This window comes from Cydia splendana, chromosome 6 (genome assembly GCF_910591565.1).
Source record: "Cydia splendana chromosome 6, ilCydSple1.2, whole genome shotgun sequence".
NCBI classification, from domain to species: domain Eukaryota; kingdom Metazoa; phylum Arthropoda; class Insecta; order Lepidoptera; family Tortricidae; genus Cydia; species Cydia splendana.
In genome coordinates this window covers 11,783,888-11,810,943 of record NC_085965.1, presented here as the reverse complement: position 1 = coordinate 11,810,943, position 27,056 = coordinate 11,783,888, and the positions used below count along the sequence as shown (strand labels likewise).

At 39.5% G+C, this 27,056-nt stretch overlaps 2 protein-coding genes across 3 annotated transcripts; both read right to left on the bottom strand.

Annotated features, from left to right (window-relative positions):
• Positions 1-754: 754 nt before the first annotated feature.
• On the bottom strand, positions 755-16,575 carry LOC134791422 (translation factor GUF1 homolog, mitochondrial). Its single transcript, XM_063762441.1, has 12 exons — positions 16,444-16,575; positions 16,163-16,349; positions 15,462-15,584; positions 14,430-14,943; positions 13,843-14,053; positions 7,908-8,039; positions 6,314-6,429; positions 5,738-5,970; positions 4,422-4,550; positions 4,253-4,336; positions 2,275-3,715; positions 755-972 (listed from the first exon to the last, which is right to left on the bottom strand). Exons 1-11 carry the CDS (start codon positions 16,512-16,514, stop codon positions 3,590-3,592), a joined length of 1,926 nt encoding a protein of 641 aa, XP_063618511.1. The 5' UTR covers positions 16,515-16,575; the 3' UTR covers positions 755-972; positions 2,275-3,589.
• Positions 16,576-17,279: 704 nt separating this feature from the next.
• On the bottom strand, positions 17,280-26,318 carry LOC134791421 (intraflagellar transport protein 140 homolog). Of its 2 annotated transcripts, XM_063762439.1 has the most exons (11): positions 26,033-26,312; positions 24,001-25,221; positions 22,370-23,926; positions 21,853-22,027; positions 21,311-21,489; positions 20,407-20,592; positions 19,802-20,044; positions 19,188-19,260; positions 18,613-18,705; positions 17,937-18,053; positions 17,280-17,601 (listed from the first exon to the last, which is right to left on the bottom strand). In XM_063762439.1, the coding sequence occupies exons 1-11, from the start codon at positions 26,177-26,179 to the stop codon at positions 17,507-17,509; spliced, it is 4,086 nt and encodes a 1,361-aa protein (XP_063618509.1). In that variant the 5' UTR covers positions 26,180-26,312; the 3' UTR covers positions 17,280-17,506. The 2 variants fall into 2 exon arrangements, with proteins under 2 accessions (XP_063618509.1, XP_063618510.1); XM_063762440.1 differs by lacking the exon at positions 22,370-23,926 and having other exon boundaries at positions 26,033-26,318.
• Between the last annotated feature and the right edge of the window lie 738 nt (positions 26,319-27,056).

The window sequence follows — 27,056 nt, the reverse complement described above, 5'->3', positions numbered from 1 at the left end:
ACCTTTACGCTTCCGATGTAGCCCACAAGATGGCTGAACCTACTATGCACAAGAGAACGTACCTACGAAAACGGTAGATGGTAGCACTTGTTTTGGCAATGTACATGTGCACATATGTTTCCGATTCAGGCCACAAGATGGCAGACCGTCCAACGCGCACGGTCCCTATTGGGATGAAAGATGGTACTAGAAGTCACTTGACTATTTCCAAGTACTGGCGTTTTCTATCAACGATTGTTATCTTGGCTAGGCCCCCTGGTAAGGTGACTTATATAATTGCTTGTTTGATGAATATGATAAATCATTGACTTGGTATCTAGACAAAAGCAAATATGTACGGTCGTAAGTATTAATTTATGACCCATTTCGTACCTTGTCACAGTGACAATTAGTATGAAAGTCGCTAGAGACCTCATTGTCACTGTGACAAGGTACAAAATGACTCATAAATCAAAACTTTCGACTGTACCTATATGTTAAAAGTACCTAATTTAAACTTTTTGTTCTACTATTAAATCTAAGAAACTTGATAAATTATATACCTACTAGGCTGGAACATATACCTATTAGTACATGGGGTGTAGTCATATCAAGATTCTACTATACTGAAATAAAATATTGCAATATTTGGTAGTGTAAATCAATATTAGATATTTCCCAAATACATCAAAAACCTTAAATCTTGTCTTAAATAACTTATTAAGTATGTCATCTGCAACCCAAATTTATAAAACATTTTTTTTATAGTCAAAAAAAAAACTAATTGACCACATTTTATTGACATAATATATCTTGGCTAAAATTACACCAAAGTTATTAACAAACTAACAAGTATTCCAAATGTGCGTTCCTTTTACTTCTAAAATGATTTTTTTCAATGTATGGTGACTCAGTCCGTTGGTGAATAGGGCCCTATATGTTATACAAGGTACAATATGTCTATAGCGCAGACGCAGGGCCCGCACTTAAAGACTGTATACGATAAAATCTGGCCACATACAAATGTTTATAGAGGTATGAAAAAATAATACAAAGGACTATGTTATATATTAACTTTAATATACGCGCTGTAACCTTACTATGTACATTATATACTTTAGGATTCTAACGGCTTTCTGGAGAATTTCCTCACTTTGCTCTTCACACCCATCATCAGTCTTTGCACAGTAGTCTGGGACACAGAATTTGCTGCCAAACGCCACTGTTTTTTGAATTCATTAACATCCTTTGATTCCTTGTGCGTATTTTAAGCTTTCGCTTTACGAGAGCCCAATATGTCTCGATCGGCCGAAGTTCGGGACAGTTTGGTGGGTTCATCGATTTTGGTACTACTACCACGCCATTGCTCTCGTACCATGCCATTGCTGTTCTAGCATAGTGACAAGAGGCAAGGTCTGGCCAAAATGCTACAGGCTCGGTATGACTCTGAATAAAACGCAAAAGTCGCTTTTGAAGGCACTCTTTGACGTAAATATTTTGGTTTACTGTGCCGGTTGTAACGAAACTTTGACTTTTTCGACCGCATGTGCACAATGCTTGCCAAACTAAAAATTTTTTAGGGAACTTACACTTCTTTTTTTTCTTAAATTTGTCGGAAAGACCGCCTTTATTCGATGTTGTATAGAATTCCTGGCCAGGTAACTGTTTATAATCAGCCACGACATAGGTTTCGTCGTCCATGATAACGCAACTGTGTTTCGTCAAAATTTCTTCATACAGCTTACGAGCTCTAGTTTTTGCAGACTGGTTTTGTTTATCTCGACGATTTGGTGCAGTTTGCACCTTGAAAGTCTTCAAGCCAGCCCTGGTTTTAACTTTTTGGACGTAAGATGCCGACATCTTTACTTTTTTAGCGACACCACGAACGGATAAGTTTGGATTCTTCTTAAACACCTCTATAACCTTTTTATCCTTACTTTTGCTAACGGGGCCCCGATTCTTTCCACTGCCTGGTTTCCGTGTAGTCGTCAAGCGTTCCTCAAAACGTTTTAATACGCTAGACACAGTGGATTTGGCCGCGTTTAACTTTTTCGCGAGCTTTCGACACGACAAATACGGATGCAGATGGCGCTCGGAAACAATTTTTTTACGCATAGCATCTTCTTTTGAGGACATCTTGATAATTATTAAGTAAAACCCATTAGTGTTGATGAAATTATATAGTTTGGTTTCTATCGCAACAGGACTCAGAATTACTATCATATTGATTTATAAATAAAAAAGTTTTTATATGAAAAATAGTGGCCAGATTTTATCGTATACAGTCTTTATGACGCCATCTGTAGAATAATGATACTCATTGAGATAAAATATGTTCATCATATCATCGTACGAGTAATTTGTTACAAATATACATATAATTGTCTTGTGTCTGTAAAATGATATTTGAAATAGATCATTTCTGAGTTGTTACTCAGCTTATTAAGTACAGTCACCTGCAATAACATGTTACCCTTCGAAGGCCGCAAAAATATATGACACGCTCTTATGACTACACATAATATCGTGTCAGATATTTTTGCGGCCTTCGTTGTGTAACATATTATTGCAGGTGACTGTACCTAGGTAATTCCTATATAAAGAGCTAAAGTGTTTGTTAAAATAAAAATTACGATATTGGAACGCCTTTTTTCATAGTTATTCTTATGAGTTGGTCCGACTGACGTGTATAATTATTTTCTTAGTTTTAGTGCCCTATTTTGCAGTTTATCCATATGTAAAGTATATAAAATCAGCAGAGATCGGAATATTGGTGGCATTTTTTAAAGGTCTTTGTGAAGTCTAATTTATCGATTTCATAATTATGTCGACATTTTACTCGATTCAATATGTTTTAAACATCGATTTACAGCTTTACTAATATATTATAATTATTATGAATAAATTCATGTCACTTCATATTAAAACCATTATTTTTCTGTAATACTTAACTTTAAAAAAAATTGTGAAGTAGACTTGTAATACATAGTTTCATTCCTGTTTCATTCAAAATTCATAATCCAGGGGTAGTACTTTAATTTCGGACGCCGAAAATCATTTCAATGATACATTTGTTGTATACTTTATAAAATATATAAATTTGATTATTTTATATTTGAAGTTCTTTAATGTGAAGTCACTACGAAAGTTAAAAACTGTCACGAATATTCGGGTCTCTGATACCTATCAGTGTATTTTAAGCTTCAAATATACATGTAGCAAAGTAGACTGCCTTAAGTCGATATTTTGTGATGTTTACTATGCAATGACCCTATAATATCGGCATTTTTAATAAAATACCTATATTTTTATAAATCTTTGTATTTATTTATCTCTATCCGCATTACACAACATTCACTTTGTCGTCACAAATCGTTTTGAATTTGAATATATAGGAAAAAAGCCTATTACGATAGTGTAGGTCGTCATAGCAATATTTAAAAAAAATCAATTGTGATTACGGCAATACTGCCGAGGCACGTGTACACAGACCAAGTTGCTTCGCGCGGCAATTTCCTCGCGAGGCGGCTCGTTTTGTGTCCTACTTGATGAATTTGGTCTAAATAACTAAAAACTGAAATATTTACACAATCTCAATAATGGAAGCCGATCATCTCTTGAGCACGTCAATGAAGGTGTTTCTTGGTATTTTAATGTTGGCAACACTTCTCATTTTCTTCTTTCCTTCAGCTTGTTGCTTTAGCAATTTTTTTCTGCGAGTTACGTCGCCACCATACTGGAAAAAGGATTATTGGTATGCATTTGCAATAAAGTTAACTAGTAGGTATATATTGCCTACGAAAGTTAGACTAAGGTCTAAGGCAGTTGTCTGACAGACCGATCGACGCCAATAGCGTTTTTTGATATTTATGAATTACCTTTTTTAGCGTCAAGTCTAGCGCTGCTATAACTTTTTGGTAATAGGCAATTGTTAACAACTTAATAACATATACCGCTAAACTGGGATTACTTTAAATCGCGGGGAAACATTGAACATTGAGTTTTAAACTACAACAAAATGGTATGTTAAGGTTGCCATAAAGTTGCCAACCACAACATAATTTTTTAAAGCTTGCGTTCAAAAAACAACTCCATCTCCATATTACTCAAAAGTCCGATCGATAATCGACGTTTCCTTGCGATTCAAAGTAACCCCAGTTTACGGTACTCATTGATATCTGTTTTTTTTTTGAAAGAGACAAAATTTAACAAAGTTTTAAGTCTTATGAATAAGGGAGTAGGTTCGGAGGTTTAGGCTAGGCTAGGTACTCACTAATTTTGCTGTGACATCCTTTCTGTAAGCTTTTAATGTTTCTCTTGCAAACACTTTTCCTCCCACTACAGCTTGAATGGCAACCTGGAAGCAGAAAGTATAATGTGTATCATCAACTAATTAGATAAAAAAGTGAATCTAGTGCTTCTGAGAATAAGGTGCATTGTACCTGAACCATTTGCCGCGGAATCATTTCCTTAAGTTTCTCCGTGAGTCTCCTAGCAGTGTATTCTAGACGGCTGGTGTGCACTATACTTGAAAGTTCGTCGACTAAGACCCCATTGATAAGGATATCCATCTGTGAAGATAAAAAATATTTAGTAGAACATAAACACAACTTGAAATTATTAGTTGGACAAATGTAGCTACACAGGATTTATTCCTGCTTACCTAAGCTGACTCCCAATCCCAATAGGCTTAATTAACTAGGGTCACTTTTCTATCATAAAGGTACAAGTTTATAATTTTACCATCAGATTTTAATTCATTTTATTTTCTACCTTAACACAAACAAAATAAAGTAGGGTATTGAAAACACGCCGACCAATCGTGTGATGCTTGCAATTGCCTGTCTGTATAGCCATTAAAACAGGGCAGATAATCAACTGCATAAAAATCTAAATCTCAAACTAAATTCATTGTAATCAAGTTTGGATTATAATCTTATAATATCAAAGTAACAAAAACGTTTAAATTAAGAGCCCATCAACGTGCACACTAGCGCCACTGCTAAATAATCGTGATTATTTAAATTTAACGACAGGTATTTAAAAAATAAAACCGGGCAAATGCGAGTCGGACTCGCGCACGAAGGGTTCCGTACCATAATGCAAAAAAAAAAAAGAAAAAAAAAACGGTCACCCATCCAAGTACTGACCACTCCCGACGTTGCTTAACTTTGGTCAAAAATCACGTTTGTTGTATGGGAGCCCCATTTAAATCTTTATTTTATTCTGTTTTTAGTATTTGTTGTTATAGCGGCAACAGAAATACATCATCTGTGAAAATTTCAACTGTCTAGCTATCACGGTTCGTGAGATACAGCCTGGTGACAGACAGACGGACGGACGGACGGACGGACAGCTAAGTCTTAGTAATAGGGTCCCGTTTTACCCTTTGGGTACGGAACCCTAAAAAGGGGGCCGCTACGTACTGTATTGTGTATTTAAGTACCTTTTGAATACATCAAATGTTGCTGGATTCGTCAATCTATGCGTCCAAAGTTAAAACGGCCGTTTTTGTTTTGAGTTCATAGAGTGGCGCTAGTGTGCACGTTGATGGGCTCTTAATGTAAAAGCAAGGTCTACGAATAAAGTTGCGTAAAGTATAAGCGGATTTCACAGGACGACACCCAAACAACTATACTCATAGATGTCATTCGTTTAGTTAATTTCATTCAAGCCAGCTGTAGTAAATCGGTAGATATTTGTACTTTCCTGATGGAAACTGCCACATACCTACAGTACCCACATAGTCAATACTAACCCTTGCAAGCGAGCTTTCATGAAACCCGTGGTCCTGGTAATCGAAGCTCGCGAACCCGGACGTGATGCTTTTGAGCGTGTCGTGGAAATCTATGACGACCTCGGACAGGGGCAGTATGAATTGCAGCATGGTCATTCTTTCGTCGACCGCGTTGGATGGCAGCGGCGTGCCGCGGCGGTCTATACAGAGCGTCGTCACGGAGCCAATGTATTCCACGGGGGTTATTATAGTACCTAAACAAGACACACAAAAATGGCTTTATTTGTTAACCTTTTCGACGCCGTGTCAAACACAAAAGCAGTCACCCAGACGCCATGTCACCGAAGTGTCAAAACTGAAATTGAACTTTATGCATATGTACGTAGGTCTATGTTGCTCTGTGGTCTGTGACCGATTAATCGGTGTTTAGCGTTGAACCTGCGGTGCGGATATATCGGTCATTGGCGTCCAAAAGGTTAAAGGATGGACCATGTATTTAGGTTAGGTACATGCAACCACAATTTTCTATTCTATACAAATAGAGCGACTTATTAAATGAATAAAACAATGATTAAGTCGATTAGTTCTAATCCTTACCTATAACCAACGGCTCGTAATATTCTTCTATATGATGAGGTTCTGGTAACATCAGGGGATTAGTAATAATAACTTCATCGCCCTTATAATGCTTGACAATTTTAGCGCCTTTTACTCTAAAACATTAAATCAAGTTAATCTTGGGTAGTCACCACCAAACCATAGGGTATTAGGTTAACTCAATGATCAAACAAACCTAGAGTCGGACCAAGCCACAGACAAAACATCCTCCAGACTGAGCATAGTCGCGCTACCCCCTCTGCCACGCATAAGGTAATTTTACTCCATGTTCGAGTCGAAAGTGTCTTTGTGTGAAGTCCGTGTCTTTGAACGGACCAATCACGGCACGGGACTTCGCTCACCTCGTCCCGCGCACCCCCGCATTTTTGGCATCATCGGTTGCATGAAATAATTGCTCTAAACTCGGTCTAGAGGATTCCTAGTCTATGGACCAAGCTAACTGCATGACATTTCGTCACTTTGAAAAAATCTCGTATCTCGCACTGCTACTCAAAGTTAAAACGCAGTAGCTCTGTAATCTGTACCTATGCATCCCATACTGAGCATTTCTCAAAAAATTTGTACATTTCGATCACATCGTAGATTTCTATAAAAAAATGGTATGCTGGTAAAGTACATGAAGCTGAACAACTTCCACCATATTTCCCAAAATGTTCCAGAAAGTTTCTATGAAACATTCCTTTTTTGTTACCAGATTTCCTTACACATTTGGTAACAAAAAAGGAATGTTTCATAGAAACTTTCTGGAACATTTTGGGAAATATGGTGTAAGTTTTTCAGCTTCGTGTACTTTACCAGCATAGCAATTTTTATAGAAATCTAAGATGTGATCGAAATGTACAAACTTTTTGAGAAATGCTCATACATAGTTACCACATTTTTTTTTAAATTGACAGAACAAGATACGAGTTTTTTTTTTTTCAAAGTAGTCACGATTTACAATGACAAAGTGTAGGATTATCAACTTTCTATACAAATATGACGTATGTAATGACACTCCCTCATTTAAATCAGTGCAAAGTTAGGTTAGACGGACTCTACCAATGCAGACACTTGGTAGAGGTAGAGTTTGCGTTTGCACACGGCACATATAATATAACATTCGCACCTTGAGATACTTGCGAAAGCTATAAACATAGCTAAGCATGCGGATCTAGCAGTTTGAGCATGTGCCAAAGCTGCTATATACCAATCTAACGACTGGATCATAAGTAGATGTGCGCACATATACCCCACCCCTTTATTTGTTTCAGTTACATGTGCACCACCAACCAAAACGTCCTACAGTCGAGCAAAATATTGGTTTTAATTTTCGACTCTATTTGAATCAACTTAAGGTTGATAAGCGGTAAACTTTGTCTTGGTCGTTTAAAACCCTGTCACAGTGACAATAATAAGTTAAACGTTTAATACTGGAGCCAACATAACCAATATAACCTGATGGGCAAATTCATTAATGTTTACCGTATTTCTATTCTTATCGTGAAAGCTTAAAAAAACACGGTGCTGCACTATGCAGTGAGATGAGGCCAAATAGTTGACGAGAGTCAAATAAAAGCCCAAAAGAACCTACTTTATCTTGTAGGGGACAGATGGCGCTGTCAAGATGGCCTCTGCTTTGTATTCTTGCAGCAGTCTTTGGGTGAACACGTCTAGATGCAACAGGCCCAGGAAACCCACGCGCCAGCCTTGACCTAGCGCGGGACTGAAACAAAATATGACAATATATAGTTGGTCAAGCAGATCTTGTCAGTAGAAAAAGGCGGCAAATTTGAAAAATGTAGGTGCGAAGGGATATCGTCTCATACAGTGTTGGGCATTCAAGAATAAAATCATTATTTGAATACGAATTCGTATTCAAATAATGATAATTTGAAATATTCAAATAATTTTGGTCGGGAACAATTCGTATGAGAAAAAATTGAATGAGAATAACATACTTCTTAATCAAATAAATATAATCATGATTTTTATTCGAAATAATATTCCACGAATAAAAATGTAGTCTGGGTACCGTATAGGTACTAATTACTAATTACGTATAGTTAGGTAGATGTAATAGTATTAGTTAGTCTCTTGTCTAATTTATACCTATTTTATGGAATACAATCTTACAAATTGTCTGTCGCATATCGCATAGTTTCAGTAACTGTATCATTTTTAATTTACTAACCAAATCATTAGGTTCAATTTAGCTGGTCTAGGGGCCTAGCCAAGATGCCAATCGCTTGCGCTCCGACAACGAAGCGCTTTCTGTCTCTATCACTCTTACATATTAGTGCGATAGAGAGACAGAGATAGAGTTTCGTTGTCGTAGCGCAAGCCATTGGCATGTTGGCTACGCACTCAAGGTGCCTAGCCAAGATGCCAATTTTTGTTTTTAATTTAATAACCAAATCATTAGGTAAATTAACTTTTCTGGGGGCCTAGCCAACATGCCAATCGCTTGCGCTCCAACAACGAAGCGCTTTCTGTCTCTATTACTCTTACATATTAGTGCGATAGAGAGACAGAGATAGCGTTTCGCTGTCGTAGCGCAAACGTTTGGCATATTGGCTACGCTCCCAAGGTGCCTAGCCAAGATCCCAATTTTTGTTTTTAATTTAATAACCAAATCATTAGGTAAATTTAACTGTTCTGGGGGCCTAGCCAACTTGCCAATCGCTTGCGCTTCAACAACGAAGCGCTTTCTGTCTCTTACTCTTACATATTAGTGCGATAGAGAGACAGAGATAGCGTTTCGCTGTCGTAGCGCAACCGTTTGGCATGTTTGCTACGCACCCAAGGTGCCTAGCCAAGATGACAAGTTTTGTTTTTAATTTCATAACCAAATCATTAGGTAAATTTAGCTGTTCTGGGGGCCTAGCCAAGATGCCAATCGTTTGTGCTCCGACAACGAAGCACTTTCTATCTCTATCACTCTTACATATTAGTGTGATAGAGAGACAAAGATAGCGTTTCGTTGTCGTAGCGCAAACGATTGGCATATTGGCTAGGCCCCCAGTACAGGTAAATTGTTGTGTTTGTCGGCTACGCTCCCAAGGTGCCTAGCCAAGATGCCAATTTTTGTTTTATTCCATCACTCCTACATATTAGTGTCAGAGCGACAGAGATAGCGTTTCGCTGTCGTAGCGCAAACGATTGGCATGTTGGCTAGGCCCCCAGAACAGCTAAATTTACCTAATGATTTGGTTATTAAATTAATAACAAAAATTGGGATCTTGGCTAGGCACATTGGGAGCGTAGCCAACATGCCAAACGTTTGCGCCACGACAACGAAACGCTATTTCGGTCTCTTTATCGCACTAATATGTAAGAGTGATAGAGACAGAAAGCGCTTCGTTGTCGGAGCGCAAGCGATTGGCATATTGGCTAGGCCCCCAGAACAACTAAATTGTACCCAAAGATTTTGTTAATAAATAAAAAAACAAAAATTGTCATCTTGGCTAGGCACCTTGTGTGTGTAGCCAACATGCCAATCGTATGCGCTACGACAACGAAACGCTATCTCTGTCTCTCTATTGCACTAATATGTAAGAGTGATAAAGACAGAAAGCGCTTCGTTGTCGGAGCGCAAGCGATTGGCATATTGGCTAGGCCCCCAGAACAGCTAAATTGTACCCAAAGACTTTGTTATTAAATAAAAAAACAAAAATTGTCATCTTGGCTAGGCACCTTGTGTGTGTAGCCAACATGCCAATCGTTTGCGCTACGACAACGAAACGCTATCTCTGTCTCTCTATCGCACTAATATGTAGGAGTGATAGAGACAGAAAGCGCTAAAAACAGCTAAATTGTACCTAATGATTTGGTTATTAAATTAAAAACAAAAATTGGCATCTTAGCTCGGCACCCAATCGTTTGCACTACGAGTGCTATGACAACGAAATGCCATCTGTCTCTCTATCGCACTAATATGTAAGAGTGATAGAGAGAGACTATACGCAACTCTACGGAGTGTTAACGTTTGGCATGTTGGCTAAGCACCCTGATCGGATGATAGAACTGGATAGTGTATAGCGGAACTGTTCAATGGGTACTGTACCTAAACTAAAGTAACAAATATCAAATCAATCCGACTTTTAAATAGAAGGGTGAAAATCAACTTACAAAATATAACCGATTGTACTACAAAAATTAACTTAATTCTAAATAACATTTTAATTGAATAAAACCTTATTTAGAATAGTCCCACTTCTAGAATAATTATTCTGTTTTTTATTCCGCATTTAAAATAAAAGTCACATGATTTATTCACCTTAATTTTATTCTAAAATAACTAGTGCAAGAATTATTCTAATTCAAATCGAGTTGAATAAGAATAAGATTTCCGTTTTTAGGGTTCCGTACCCAAAGGGTAAAACGGGACCCTATTACTAAGACTTCGCTGTCCGTCCGTCCGTCCGTCCGTCCGTCTGTCACCAGGCTGTATCTCACGAACCGTGATAGCTAGACAGTTGAAATTTTCACAGATGATGTATTTCTGTTGCCGCTATAACAACAAATACTAAAAACAGAATAAAATAAAGATTTAAATGGGGCTCCCATACAACAAACGTGATTTTTGACCAAAGTTAAGCAACGTCGAGAGTGGTCAGTACTTGGATGGGTGACCGTTTTTTTTTTTGCTTTTTTTTTGTTTTTTTTTTTATATGGTACGGAACCCTTCGTGCGCGAGTCCGACTCGCACTTGCCCGATTTTTATTCTTATTCTTATTCAAGTTAATTTTTGCCCAACTCTGGTCTCATAGAAAATTTGAATTTCGCGCCTTTTTCTACTGACAAGATTTGCTTGACTATCTATAGTACCTACTTTGTGCAATAAGGGAGTTATGGGCAAAATTGTTAACGTGAGCAAATGGGGTTGGCAACTGTCAAAGGTTTGCATAGATGGCGCTTATGGCGTTAAAAGGCTGGTATCCAGGGCATAAAATTATATTGAAAACAAAAAATTACACATTTCTAGGATTGACAGGGCAAGCTATGCTGGCGCCATCTGCTAAATACTTCGACCGGCCAACCCCATAGAAACTATTTTTTTGATTAGTATACAATTTTAAGACACACAATGCGAAGAAAAATTAAAATATTCTTGCGCATGTTAGGTAAATGGTAATTTTTGAAATGTTTCATGTCAAACAATAGGGTTTTGTATTTATTATAGTCCGGTGTATATTGTTTTGGACGCAAATACTTATGAATAATTCATGTATTAGAAGAAACCATGAAGAAACTATAAGAATGAAAGTGACTCATAAACTGTTTTTATATAATAGGTGAGTACGTACATAAATATGGAGCCGAATGGTAATTTTTCATTTGGTAATTTGTATCGACGAAAAGAGAACAGGTAAGGCCATCACAGTCTGATAATTTGTTGAACATGTATAGTATTATAAAATTTTAATCTAGTAAAAGTATCTTAAGTATCTATACGGCACGATTTATTCGATCAAGGATACCTATTGCATTACTTTTCTTTCGTATACTCTTTTATGTATCTTTCTATTTAAATATATTTAAATGTGATGTGTTTGCCCAATGTTAACGTGTGTGTTTGCTCAATTTAAAACTTACCACCAAAGGAAGTAACTCGTACCTAAAACTGGGTTTAGGTATTAATGGAGTTAAAGTCAAAAAAAAAATTTTACAGATGGCGGTAACAAAGATCAGTAATAGTACATTGTGTATTAAGGGCGGGAAATAAGAAATTACGAACGAGTGTCAATTTTAAGCCCGACGCGAAGCGAGGGCTTAAAATGTTCACGAGTTCGGAATTTCTTTACCGCCCGTGGCACACACAATGTTTTTCATCACACTTGTAAGGAAAAAAAGGAGAATTAATAAAAACAAACTTCTGTATAAAACACTTTTCCGCCCTAGGGCGAAAATTTCAATTTCCCGCCCGCAAGCCCTACGTGTAAATAAGTGTTTTTCATCACACTTGCTCGGAAAAGATTTTTTCCGCCCTAGGGCGAAAAATTCAATTTCCCGCCCGCAAGCCCTACGTGTAAATACATCTTTTCCGAGCAAGTGTGATGAAAAATCTTTTACAGTACATATGGTCCTATTTTCCCGCACTAGTGCGTAAAATAGCACTTTTCGTACGATGTCAAAAGTTTAAAGGGCCATATGTACTGTAAAACGTTGTACGATACACGTGCGAATAGGTAATTCGCAACTCGTGTCGATTTAAAACACTCCCTTCGGTAGTGTTTTAATTTATCGCCACTCGTTTCGAGTTTCCTCTTTTTGGCCGTGATGCTAGAGCTCTTACTCGTAAAGCCAAATCCCATAGAACAAAACTAGAAACAGGTTAATCCTATGCTGGCGCCATTTATAAACACCTTTGACAGTTTGTATCCCATCCCCATTTGGCCCTTATTCAGTGTAAGTGTAAAACGTTAACAAAAACTTATTTTTCAGATTACCAAAAACAAAATGATCATAATCAAGGCAAGCTTGATTTTCGTCGTCGTATGTGCATTCGTAGTCCTAAACACGGACGCAGACAATACAGGGGAGCGTGTCGCAAAATGCGACGCTTTCTGTAGCAAAGGCCAGGCTGAGAGAGACCATTGCTGCAGAGTCCAGGGCTATGCGCTCTATGCTAACTGTATAGGAGGAATGAGCTGCTATCGAGATTATTAACATACCTAATCTACCCTAGTAGCCGTTATATCTTCTAAAGGTCTACCGTTTAATTGAGGTGGTAGAAAAATAAAAACAATTGAAGTAAAAATATTATATGTAAGCTAGGCTTATTAGTCCCAAAACCCAGCTTCTACTAAGAACTGTTCATGGAGCACTGCGCAACTTCGTTACGAACTGCCTGGGATAAGTGGTAGACCTATAAAACATTATCCGAGATTTCCGAGTGTTGCGAGTTTTCTTTAGGAATAAAAAATAATTCGACTTAATAGCGTTTGTTTTCATTAATTTCATAGTGAGCCATGAAATTAAATGTACCTATAGGACCTACACTTTAACAGGAAATGCTAATGACTTCATGGCGTCGCTGAGCACCTCAGACGGAAAGATGTACGTGTGTAGTATTTTTTTTTGTTTTAACTATTCCGCTTAAAGAAAACTTAAACAAAACAATGCCATGAATGGTTTATTAACCGTAAAATATGGTAATGACCAATTGACTACGCTGTAAAATCTCGCACCCACATTGATGGTTCAACTGATTATCGACTCTATGAACATACCTACGCATGGTTCGATTTGAATACACCCGATTTGTTCTGATTACCTGAGAATTGTAATTAGAAAGATATAATTTGTTATACCTTCAAGATGGCTGAAACGACTTTATTACAAAGTAGTTGTTGTCGTGCTAATTACCTTTTGAATGGCATTGTTTTCTTTTAGTGGATTAGTCAAAACGAAAAACAAAACACTATAGACAATACACGACTTGTGTACTTAACCAACGCTTCACCGCGAGCTCTTATTGTGTCTTGTACTATACGTCCATCGAGAGTAGCTAGTAGAGATATTACTTGGAATCAGCTTTAACGCTGACGGCCGAGTCGTTAAGAGCCAGTTTCTTGATGGCGTCGCTGAGCAGAGGATGCTGCGATTGGTCGGCTGGGAAGATTCCTGCATACACCATGTGCTTAACTGGTGGAATCTCTGCGAGCTCTGATGTGTTTTGTACGTCAACTGAGAGGAGCTGGTCGCCTACGCTCCCGCCGCCTTTGGGGCCGCAGCCTGAAATATTGCATAGACGTGATCTTTTTACCAATGGGGTTGACAAATGCCCAAGGTTTGCATAGACGGCGCCATCATAGCTTGCCCCTTTTCTATGAGATTTGGCTTAAAGGGCTGGCATGCAGGGCATAAAATTCCATTAAAAAAAAAAAAACAAAAATTTGACACATTTCTAGGGATTGACAGGGCAAGCTACGCTGGCGCCATCTGCTAAATACTGCAACTGGCCAACCCTATTAGTCAGATAAAATCTCGTAAACGTAACAGTCTTATCGATAATTAATTTAGAGAACAGTTTCTAATGTGGTGTCTGAAATTATTACATTGAAAATATATTAACATTACAAATTGCAAAGTATCGATTTTCGTAACTTACCCACCATCACAACTTGGCCTGCAACAGCCGACTCCACTGGCTGCTCACTCGGCCGCAACATTGCCAAGTACTTCACTTGGTGTGGTTTAGTATCAGATCTCCATCTCACCGCTTGCCCAACTTGCACTTTACCAGAATGTATGTAAGCCAAACAAAGTACACCTCTATATTTATCATGCCATGTGTCAATTATGTGTGCAGTAAAGTGGCCTTCAGATTTGACAGATGGTGGAGGTATTCTTTCTATCACTGCTTCTAAGAGCTCTTTCACTCCCCACCCTTTTTTGGCAGAGATACTCATAACCGTTTCTGGATCTATTTTAAAGAGTGATTGTAGTTGTGATTTGACTTTTTCTGGGTCTGCCCTAGGGAGATCTACTTTGTTTAGTGTGGGTATCATGACTAAGTTGTTATTTTTGGCTAGACTGTGCACAGCTACTGTCTGTGCTTGAATACCCTCATTTGCATCAACTAGAAGTATCACTCCTTGACATGCTGACACACTCCTTACAACCTGTAATATTAGCGTAAAAAAATAAAATAAACTACTGTTAAACTATGCTGAATCCGCTAGCCACCTAGAGGCCTATCCTATAGAAGGGTTTCCCATTACACTGTATTTTCAACTTATATTTGCTGTGGCAAGTTTTGATTTATGTGCAGCTAGAGGATATACATATGGGGTCCCTTTGTTTCCCATAAAGTTTTAAGTCATAATGTATTGTTTGTCATATTATCATTATTAGTCATAAAACTGAAACCGTTAACTTTTCATAATTTTCGTAAGGTTATTCTATAGATAGGTTAGGTTAGGTTTGTTTTATGGCAATCCTGAAAAGGTACGCGTTTCTGAACCATATAAATTATGCCTAACGAAAATGCGGGTAAACAATACATTATTACTTAAAACTTTTTGGAAAACAATAGAGACCCTATACATACATATAAGAAAAAAAAATTGCAAGATTGGCTTATCTACTATTTCATAACCTGTTGCTATGAATGAAGGATGATTTAGAACCAAAACAATACCTCATTGGAAAAGTCAACATGTCCTGGAGTATCTATCAGGTTCAGGAGATACTTTTCATTCTTGTATGTGTAATCCAGTGATGCTGTCACAGCTTTTACAGTAATGCCTCTTTCTCTCTCTACCTGTGGAACAAACAGTAAAGTAAGAAAGATTGAGTGAATGTGCACCTTACAATACTTGCTGATGCTTCTAATTAATATTCAGACTAGATTAATTTATATAAGACCATTTCTTTAAATTCATATTGAAGTAATTTACTTATCCGGATTACATTGTCTTTGGAACTTAGAGGATATAATCAAACTGTCTGTAATTTTCAGTACAAAACAGTCTGCAGATTTTTGCAGTGGAGGGGCACGTCAAATGTATATGGAACGTAAAACTAGCCATGTCAGATAAATGTCAGTCCTTACACTGTGTATGACCATTGGCCGCCTATTGTCAACAGAGGGGAACGCCTGTTAGTGGCTAATACTCTGTTTGGTTATATTCTCTGAGGTTTGGAATAATAAAGCCCCTGCTAATTGACTGTGACCATATGTGACATTTCTAGTTAACTTAGGTTCGTGTTCTTATGCGCATTCATTTCATTAATTCATTCATTAGCTGATATTTTTAAACTATTAGTACCAAACAGCAATGCTGCTCTTTTTAACTATGGTTCTTTTAGCTCTCAAAAACAACATGAGCAACTGCATACCTGTAGTTGGTCCAGCACCTGTGCGTGCTCTGCTCCCGGCTTGATCACCCCAGTTATCTCCAGCAGTCGATCAGCCAAAGTACTCTTCCCATGGTCGACATGAGCTACTATACTAAAATTCCTAATCCTCTTCACTTCTACACCCTGGTCATCCTTTTCAGAACTCTTATAACGCACCGAAAATATACTGTAATAAATAATATCCACCATAATTATTCAAAAATAAGCGATATTTATAACAAGGAGGTTATGTTGTAGTATCTTCTGTAAAATAGTCTCACCTTGGGTATAATCTACGGTTTAAAGGAAATATGTTCTTAAGAACTATAACTTTATTTATAATTCTGACCATTATTTATTATTTTATTTTATTATATTATAATTATAAACTCTCGGTATTCCATAACTGCAATCAGCTGTTTGTTTAATTGACGTCTGTCTGACAGTGACACTTGAAAGCTAAAATAAAAGTTTTTTTAAAGTTCGGGTTCGTGGTATTTTGCCAAATCTACAGAAAGATTAAGGCCCCATTAGCACGAGCGCTTTTTTAACGCGTGTTGTTAAAAAGTAAATTTAACACCTATATAAGGCTTAGTCGAAAATCCAACAACACTTGATAAAAAGTGCCACCGCCATCGTGTAAATAAATACACATGTTTCTATTTGTATCATTTATACGCTTTTTTAACGCGCGTTAAAAAAGATTTCGTGCTTATGAGGCCTTAAGCAATTAAAAGCGCGCACTAAATTTTAGGTCGTGCATCCCTAGAAATTAACTCTGCCCTCAGAGCCCCTGCTACCGCGAAAACCGAAATACGCAAATTGCGGGGATCTTTCTCTTTTACTCCAATGAAGGCGTAATAAGAGTGACAGAGAAAAATGCCCGCAATTTGCGAACTTCGATTTTCGCGGTTATAGCCCTGGTCTTTTATTTCTTCACGCTAAAACCGCTGAAGCGATTTAAATGAAATTGGGCATGGAGATAGTTTGAGGCCCGAGGAAGGACATAGGATAGTTGATTTTATCAAATCATCGTCATCATCACTCCACTCCGCGCAGACGAAGTCGCGAGCAGAAGCTAGTGCTAGAATATAAATTAATAATAGAAAAATGTATAATGTAAAATATTTTATTTAGTTACAATATGGACGGATTGTTTCCACAGTTTAATTGGACGGATTTTAAACTTATTTAACTACGTTACCATTCCTTCAAATAACTAACTCTAGGATAGTTCCTTCGTGAACTCCAAGAGTTCATATACCTAATCCACATTTACTAAGGCACTAACAGCATCGTAAGTATATGTAGAGAGCACATTTTCATGATTATTTTGCACCTTTTTTAAATTACTTCTTCTATACTGTGATCCGTCGAATCAACCGACTGGGCGTCTTCTTGAGGTTGTTGGGTCAACTTTTGCAATTGTTTCTCAAAAGCTGCAACAAAAAGGTGTTTTTAATAAACATTATTTTAACATCCTGTTTATCTACATCTTGCGCAAAGATGCCAGTAATTCTTGTAAGGAAAAGAAGTTGTTAAAAACGTTTCTAGCAGTACAGGGAGCCTAAGATGTTCACGCTTTTGTCATCTGTCATTGAGGCCGTTATTTTCTAAAGAAATTGTAAGTGTGCGAGTGATACATGACGCGACAGACCATAAAATTACAATCATGATATCCACAATAATCGGAGTGTTTTTCAGAACAGAGGTTTCAGGAAAGAGACTTCCGCCATGCCATAAATAAAATAGGTATATCTCCCTTTATGCTTACTTGGGTTATCAGGGTGGCTTGGAGCCAATTCCACTAATAGTTTGAGCACTTTCTCCTCAGTGATTAGTCCGGGGCGGCCGCTTAACGCTCTTAGCAACTGCTGACCGCTCGCCACTCCTGAAATAACATTGTATTAATACGCTATAAGTACAGCAATGCCCAAAGTGCCCAAACGTCTTCTAGCAACACGGAAGGGAGTCGGCATTCGCACTATTTGGCCTCTGCCGAGGTACATGATCAACTGTGCATGCACACAACTAGCGCGGTGCGTGTTGTGACTCATCCGTACACAATAAAGAGATCGAGGTGTGCAAGATTTGTCTTTGACGTGTGTTTTTCTATATATTTGTGTAATTATTATTATTACTGATGGGATTTTGTATATAGTGAGTGAGAAGTGCAACTGTGTGCACTTTTCCCCCCGCAAAAAATGGCGGAGCGATTTGTACGGTAAGATATCGTTTGGGCTCCTCCCTTCCGACGTGTCGGAACCCGGTGTTGCTCGAAGCCATACCGTCCATCTCACTGTGAACTCTGACTGGTAATATTAGATTATGGATTAATGGATAGGTCGAAATTGGTCGAGATGTTCGTTGAAGGCGCAGCACAGTGTGGACATGCACCTAACCTGGCGTAAATTTTTATTTCAGAAGTAAACTATCAAGTAGGTATCTACCGGCATTCGTTTCTCCGGATTCCAAAAGTTTCTTCAAATCCAAATATTTCTTGACAAGTGTACTCTGCTCTTGAAGCGCCATTATTTGAGATCCTGAAACATAACACAAAACAATAAATAGCCAATTAACAAATGAAAAAAAAAACCGGGCAAGTGCGAGTCGGACTCGCGCACGAAGGGTTCCGTACCATAATGCAAAAAACGGCAAAAAAAAAACGGTCACCCTTCCAAGTACTGACCCCGCCCGACGTTGCTTAACTTCGGTCAAAAATCACGTTTGTTGTATGGGAGCCCCACTTAAATCTTTATTTTATTCTGTTTTTAGTATTTGTTGTTATAGCGGCAACAGAAATACATCATCTGTGAAAATTTCAACTGTTTAGCTATCACGGTTCGTGAGATACAGCCTGGTGAGATACAGCCTGGTGACAGACAGACGGACGGACGGACGGACGGACGGACTGACGGACGGACGGACAGCGGAGTCTTAGTAATAGGGTCCCGTTTTACCCTTTGGGTACGGAACCCTAAAAACAATAATGAGTGTAAAATGCACAAATTAGCACCTGTCTGACCTGTCTCAGGATCCGATGTTTTTGATAAGCACCTAGTAGCTTCTTTGAGCGCTTCTAACGCTTTCTCGAAATTCTGGAACAAATATTGTTACATTGTTAATAAATACGAATCAATATTTTTATAGGGGCCTCAGACCCATCAGATTGAATATCCAGTTGGATTATTCGTGCAAAAGATCAGAGGATATTTCTCCTTGATGAAACATCCTGATCTGATTATTCATTACTAAATCGACTCCGAAATATCTCTTATTATGCGGCTTTGTAAAAAAGGCAACGTATTTAACTACTTTTTTTTGCCTTGACATCACTTAACAGTGTGTACAGCCTACACACTCGTTGAGAGACCCCGACAGGCTGAGAACGAGTGTGGACAGACTGCTACCTTCTCGTTTGGCTCTTAATTACTCGTTTCGTCTTCGATTGGTTCGGAGCGGTGTCGAAACTCAGCGAAAGACTCTCGACGATCCGGCATTAGATAGAAAAGTTGTCCGGAAAATTAACGCGTTCAGACATAAAAACCTACCAATCAGATATTGGGACTCGACAGAATTGAAATGGCTTCTTGATTTTCTCACTTCGACCTTGTTTTGTTGGCTCTGCTATATACTCACGCCAAACTCGTCCACTTCCATCTTAGCGCACTCTGCGTAGAACGCCGCCAGTTTCCCGTGCGCCTTGGCCCTGGTGTAAAAGTGTAGTATGTGGCGCGTCAGATCGGCTCTAGTGCGCCAGTCGGCGTGCCTCCGCAGGTAGTCCGCGGCCATGAGCTGGGCGGCGCGGTCGCGCGTGGCCGCCGCGAACGTGGCGATGCGGTCCGCGTCGCCGGAGCGCATGAGCCATCGCATTGCTCCCGCCTGAAAAATGCAAATAGCATTAGCTTTTAGCTGACATAATTTTCAAAAATAATCGTGCCATGAAAGAGCATGTTCAAAACTTTTCTAAGTTATAACTCCTGATTCATCATTTGAATTTGGAAACCGTGTCATCAAAGACTTCCTTTTATTTTACATACTTATCCATGAACGGTGAAAGAAAGCAAGCGCGATAAGGCTCGCTTTTGTCACCGTTGTATTACGCACTGCTCGACTATGGACGATGCAATCATACATGGTGCCTTCACCTAATGTGTTCGCCGTATTAAAATATGAGGTTGCCAGGTAACCGATATTGTTTTCTTGATTCAGACCCAGTCTGATTGAACCATATCTCTCCTCACCTTGTCGCCGGTGCTGGCGAGTCTCTTGGCCGCGTGGTGGTACAGGCCGCGGGCGCCGAGCACGTCAGCCAGCCGCCGCAGCAGAGCATCCCGGCCCACTGTGCCCGCCGGCGCCGCTAGCCGCTCAGCCAGCTCCTCTGTCAGCGGTGCCGAGGATTGTTCCACTATGTCCAGCGCTTCCTCGTACTGATAACAGAAAAAAAAAACAAAATTTTGTATGAGGTCAAGTCAAGTCGGATTTTTTAAATGGGGCACTGAGGGCAACTGCAGATCACATGCTGCTACGCCAAAATGTTCCTTTGGAGACCTTCCCTAACGTTAAAATTTGTCTATGCTTTGGTATGAATGCTTGACTATAGTTTAGCGTTGCGTAATGCGTTCATTTCGTTTTACCATTTACCAAAATTCTTAGATCTAAAACAACAAACGGTAATCAGAAACTTAAAATTGATATTAGGATTCGTAAGGCTCCTTAATACGAATCCAAAAAACTGTAAAAACGGCAGCCGTCTTGAGTTTCCACATTTTTTATTCAATCTTGTCGAAAATGAAATAGAAGTTCTCAGTTTGGGGCAAACTACTAATCAATGACAATAAGGACCGTGCGCGATGGAGGGTCTGACATCTTGTGGCCTGAATCGGAAATATATGTGCACATGTACATTGCCAAAGCAAGTGCTACCATCTAACGTTCTCGTCAGGCGTTGTGCATTACTATACTACAAGGAAACGCACCTACTGACGAGATCGTTCTAGGTTCTGCCATCTTGTGGGCTACATCGGAAGCATAAACAACACATTTACGCCTCACGCCAAAAATCTGACGGCTCCTATGCTGCCCCCTATATTTCATGCACGGGGCCTATAAGGTCGATAAGCATACAGATTGTATACTGGTAGGTACCTCGCCGGCGGTGGCAAGCAGCGCGGCAGCGTGCGAGTGGTGCTCGGCGCGGCGCAGGTGCGCGGCAAGTTTGCGCGCCAGGCTTGGCTCTACGCGCTCCCCGAGGGACTCCACCGCCGCGAGCATGGCGCTCGTGTCGCCGCAGCCCAGCGCCAACTTCAGCGCCATGTGCGGCTTGCCTGAGCAATCAAACAAGTTGGCAGGTTCAGTCAGGGATAGCAAGTCTACCTATAGGGACTTTTGGGGTTTTTAGTAATTTACAAAAAGTAAGTCAAGGCAACCTATAGTGACTCTGTGAGCTGTAGACCTCGCGAACTCCCATGGGCCCACCAATTAAAAAAATTCCAAAACCGAATCAACACAAAATTCTAAGTACCTAATTATCGAACTTGCTCACCAAATTAACGAGACTAAAAACCTGTAGGGGAGAACAGACAGACAGATATTTAAAAGCATTTTTGTTGAAACGGAGAGCTTCGCTATTGCTCGATAAATAAAACAATCAAACTCAGGAGCTTAGAGGAGAGTTAAGACATTCTTACCGGCCTTCTGATACAGGGCAATGGCTTGCTCAGTCTGTTCGGCAGTCTCCAGTATCGTGGCGGCGTGCAGCGCGTGCGTGGTCGAGGCGGAGCCGGCGCGCCACACGAGGTGCCACGCGCTCGCCTCCGCCGCCACGCGTATGGCGGACGCTACCGCCCCGCTTTTTATGTATAGCTGTAAGATTATAATAAAACAAGTAGGTACGCAAAGTTTTATGTATGAACTTTAACGAATGAGAAGCATATGCTTATGCCACTAAAAGATTAAAGTCAAATCATTTTTTCAGTGACATTTTGAACTTCATACACTATGTTGTGAGTTTACGATCTTACGATGCAGAACTGTAGACGGCTATTAGATTAGCATTCAGCCTTCAGTCTAAAACGGATCAGTCAAAATGCAATTCGTTCAATGCGTGCGATACGTACGTAACTGTGCATGCTTACCTCAACTTAAACAGCAATTTCATCTAAGTTATAAGCATGTGACCCACTTATATGACGCTTATTAATTTACCTTTACTGCAGTCTCAATCTGGTCCGGTTGCATCTCCAAATATCGCGCCATTTGATACATGGCTGCGGGATGCTTATTGCATAACTTTTCAGCCTCTTCAATCCTGTGCATATGACATAACAGCCGCGTTTGCTCCCCAAAGTCGTTCGCGCGAGCGTAGGCTTCCAGAGCGCCATCAAGCTCCCCTATACTCTCCTGATAGTGACCCCACCACATTATGAGATTCGTGTCGTTAGAATTAGCTACGTACTGTGCTAGCACGGACGCTTGGCCTTGAGCTATCAGCATTCTAGGCACATGTGGCACCAACGTCCCGGCGCTTTCAAACAATTTTAACGCCGCCCCAGTCTCCCCATTGGCCCACATAATCTTCGCCAATTTATGCTGTGCACTTTTTATAAGCAAAATGTTCTCTCCCTCATCACTGCCATTTGTTATCTCTTGGAGGCCGCCTTCTTTTGCCGACACAAGACGCGTGATTAGATCTGGTCGTTCGGCCTCTCTAAAGAACTTTTCGGCTTCTTCTAGCATACCTAGATTGATAGCCAGTACGCCGATCTGACAAGTCTCGTCCATATCATTACCATTCATGGCTTTACGCATCATGAGTGCTCCCTTTATGTTTCCCATTTTGCTTAAGCATACAGCCCCCACGTCTGGTCTTCTACGAGCCACACATTCTTTGGCTAAACTGTCCCAAATCACAGAACTTCTACTCCCCGTTATATTCGTTCCAACAACAACTGCTTTTTCCAAGTTTCCGGCCGTCATGCAATATAAAAAGTCAAGAGTTTGTTTCAAATTCGTAGCGTCACTAGTAGACTCTTCGAATTCATGCATTAATATTTTTTTGATACTCTGCTGAGACAGAATGACGACGTGAGGTGTATAGAGAGAGCACAGCATAAAGTCGGACACAAAGTACTCCTCAGAATTCGGACACCAGTTTTTGTACTCATAAAGGCTCCCCTCGTGGCAGAAGAATAAGTGAACTCGATCCAAATCAGCGGATCGCATGTGGACAGCGACAATTCTTTGGTCAATACCATCCCACACGATGGCTAGCGGGACACTCTGGTAAGGCGGCGCCTGACTGTCGGAAAGAACCGTATTCGTTATGACATCATTCGCTGCATCCCACAAGTATAGTCTTGGATCAGGCGCTAGACCGGCGTTAGCAATGCTCAGGCAAATATATCTCCCACTGCAATTAACTGACGCTCTCATAACTTCGCCAAAGTCCTCGATCATTTGATAGCAATTTTTAGGGGGATAAGGCATTCTTAGTCCTTTCTTTGTTATCTCTGCGAGTTTAAGAGTGCCATCCATCGTCGCTATTACAATATATTTCCCCGTGTATGTGACTCCGATAGGTTCACCTTCTCCTTCAGTGCTCGGAAGAATACCTAAGTTGTTTCCAGTGACAGAGTAGCACTCGATGTGGGGATTAACCACTCCCACCAACACATCATTGTTTAATATGAGAGCATCTGTTTTCCACGGGAATGTGCGCACGAGGGAAAATTTGATGTCATTGTCTTTACTGCACATCCACACCTGTAAAGGCGATACAAACATTAAAATTTTATATAAATCTCACTAAAAAAAGAAAAAGTCAGGTGATTATTTACCTGTACTTCTTTTCCATCTCCAAGAGCTACATATTGATCTTTAAATGCAAAAGCCCTCACAGTGATCTGAGTTTTAATACTAGATGTCAGCTCCATTTTATTGGTAATAGCAATTTCATAGGCCGATTTTTGTACCATCCAAACATTTGGTGTGTATCCCCAACACACAGGCTGCTCTCTAAGGATAAATACACTGGTTATACAGTTAACATGCAGCAGAGGATTCATCAGACCTTCGGATCCCCAACTGACTTCTTTAACAGTCCCTTTTATACTAGTACTGCTTATTAACTTCCAACGGTTTCTGTGGTCCCTCCTCCAAAAATATAAGTTGCCTTGGGATGTCCCACAGCATAAAGTATCACTTAAATTGCAGTAGCTAATACTGGTGAATATGTCCCCTGCAACAACCTCATCATTTTCATTTGGCAACACATCATTGTCTCCATTCTCACTGTCCCAAACTCTTATCAAGTTGTCCCCAGTTATAACAGCTACACAGTAATTACCAGTGAGAACTATTGCCTGGCCATTCCTTGCTGCCATTCTAACATGTGTATCTGTAGTGATATTCCCATCATCAGAGGTGATGAATCTTGTCAAGCTTAGAGCCCCGCCATTTTCCCAAGCCATTAATAGATAAACATTACTTATCATGCCCATGAATATTATATTTCCCGGAGCATTAAGAACCTCTGAACATGAACCGGCATGATCAATATATAAAATGGCTCCATTATCTTGTGCTGCATAGCAAGAATGATTGTCTGGCTGGGAGCCCTCTCTCATCCTAGCAGTGGTCCGAGGTCTCCATGCAGCTAGTGCATCTAGTGCATTCTCATCACCAGCTACTGCAGCTCTGGCTAATCCTCTTATTGAAGTCTCCCCAGTTGGGCGAACAGGACAGAAGGTAACATGGGTGATAACATCACCAAGTTGATGGTGGAAAGAGGTTAGAGGTGCTCCTGAGGCTGATTGCCAGCCAGATAGAGAGCCAGCAGCATCTGCGGCTAGCAATCGACCACCGCCTAAACTAAAGGCAACTGTGGTCAAAGCAGCATTGTGGGGTGCTTCAAGACGCGCCCAGGAGTACTCAAGCCAGATGTAAAGTTCACCTCCATCCCAACCCACTACAAGTAGCTTTCTGGTTGGATGCCAAGCCATTGCTGTTACTTGATTTGATAGTAATATTGGCCATTCACAGCCTTCTAATGCCAGTCCCTGTAAATTAAAATTCGTTCAAATAACTGGGTCAGAGTGTACGAAAGGGGGGCCGTTTCTGGGACTTAGAATTTTTTTTTGATGTTGTGTGTTGTGTCATTATAACACCTATTTTTTATTGTGTAATCGTAGACAACATGGTAAAATAAGCATGTTTTGTAGGAATAACTTTTCTCTAAAGTCAAAAATGGCCGCGATATTTGACACGAAAATTGGGATATTTGACCCGAAAGTTGCTGTGTAATTACGTTTTTTGGGTTGTTGAAAAAAAAAATAACCTCGAAGACTAAGGCGGGAGCAAAGCTCCCGCCTTAGTCTTCTAACCTAACCATATCCAAGTCGGCTCTGTCCAGGAAGGTCTTGCTCGCTCGCTTCGCTCGCTCGCTGCCACTGGCTTCAAATATTAAAATATACATTATAAAAAGTCCAACAACTCGGCCATTTTTAATTTTAGAGAAAAGTTTTTCTAATAAAAGATGCTTATTTTGATGTGATTTACACATTACAATCATTTAAAATATATGTTATAATGACACCACTCTCGATGAAAATTTTACAAGTCCCAGCTCCCTTTAAAAACACCAATCTTTGGAGGCGTCTAACTCGGCCATTTTTAATTTTATAGAAAAGTTGTTCTAATAAAAGATGCTTATTTTCACGTGATCTACACATTACAATCATTTAAAAGTGGTGTCATAATGACACCACTTTGCAAAAAAAAATTCTAAGTCCCAGCCCCCCCTTTGCTACACCCCAACCAATAACTGCATTACCACTGATACTAATAAGTTAATAAATGAATGAAACTTACATTTTCGTGAAATATTGTCACAAAGCCTCCTTTTTCTTGGTTATATGAACCTAAAGCCAAGAGAGGTAAGGATGGATGCCAGGAACCCAGAGTTGAAACAACATTGTTGTCAGTAAAGTTCAGTTTGCTGTCGATGTACAAAGTCATTGTGATCTAGTTCCGAATCAGGTACATAACTTAGTTGTAGTTTCGGCAAACTTGGACAGGAAATAGAGAAACTTCTCGTATATCCAATAGAAGATTTTCAATGCTAATCTTAACACAAAAGCTTGTTTTGTTATTTTATTTGGTTGTCATGACAACCTAGTGACAGTTTTGACAGTTGCTTTTTTCTGTGGCTGACATTTTTTTATGGCTGCTACAAAAGTCAGCGATAATCGCGTGCGATTTGCGATACATTGCGGGACGCAACGTAAATGAAGTTTATAGTGTGTAAAGCCCTAAGCCATTTTAATAGTTTATTATGCTGGCAGCATTGATTGTACTTATGTCATTGTCAATATTGTCCACTGAAATACATAGACCTATATAATAGGGACAAGACATATTGTTCTATACGTACAATTGCTTATAGAAATAGCACCCATTTTGACGGCACACACATAAATATATATCTATCTCGTTTTTACTCAGCACTGTAACCCATAGCAAAAAAAGGTGACAGTATTTCAGTACGGACATAAAGTGTTCCATGAAAATACGTAAATACCTAATGCGGCCGAAAATCCGCCATGTTTAGTCACGCAAATGTCATTGTCTGTCAGTTCAGCAGGTACTTGTCCTGTCAAAAAGTCGTGGTGAAAATTAAAATTATTAATTATCTTTCAATATTTTGCTTGTGATTGAAAATAATTGAAGCCAAATGTGAATAATTACGTCGCGAATATGCCAGTGTGTAGTGTATTAGGGTGCGGCATAAGAAAACCACCAAATCAGCCATCTTTAACCATACACAGGTACGCTATAATTTACATGAAAAATATTGGTTATTGTTAATGTTCCTGGGAAATTTAAGGATGTTTCA

What these genes read in the sequence shown, in the direction of transcription:
- LOC134791421 (XM_063762439.1), bottom strand. Translation starts at nt 26,179, where the DNA reads ATGACTTTGTACATCGACAGCAAACTGAACTTTACTGACAACAATGTT. An exon ending in TGCTTGCCACCGCCGGCGAG is followed by an intron (nt 20,593 to 21,310) that starts GTACCTACCAGT and finishes TTCTGTTATCAG; the next exon opens with TACGAGGAAGCGCTGGACAT. An exon ending in AACATCGGATCCTGAGACAG is followed by an intron (nt 18,706 to 19,187) that starts GTCAGACAGGTG and finishes GTTATGTTTCAG; the next exon opens with GATCTCAAATAATGGCGCTT.
- LOC134791422 (XM_063762441.1), bottom strand. Translation starts at nt 16,514, where the DNA reads ATGGTCAGAATTATAAATAAAGTTATAGTTCTTAAGAACATATTTCCT. An exon ending in AACCGTAGATTATACCCAAG is followed by an intron (nt 16,350 to 16,443) that starts GTGAGACTATTT and finishes TATTTATTACAG; the next exon opens with TATATTTTCGGTGCGTTATA. An exon ending in AGCGTTAAAGCTGATTCCAA is followed by an intron (nt 8,040 to 13,842) that starts GTAATATCTCTA and finishes ATTTTGTTTCAG; the next exon opens with TCCCGCGCTAGGTCAAGGCT.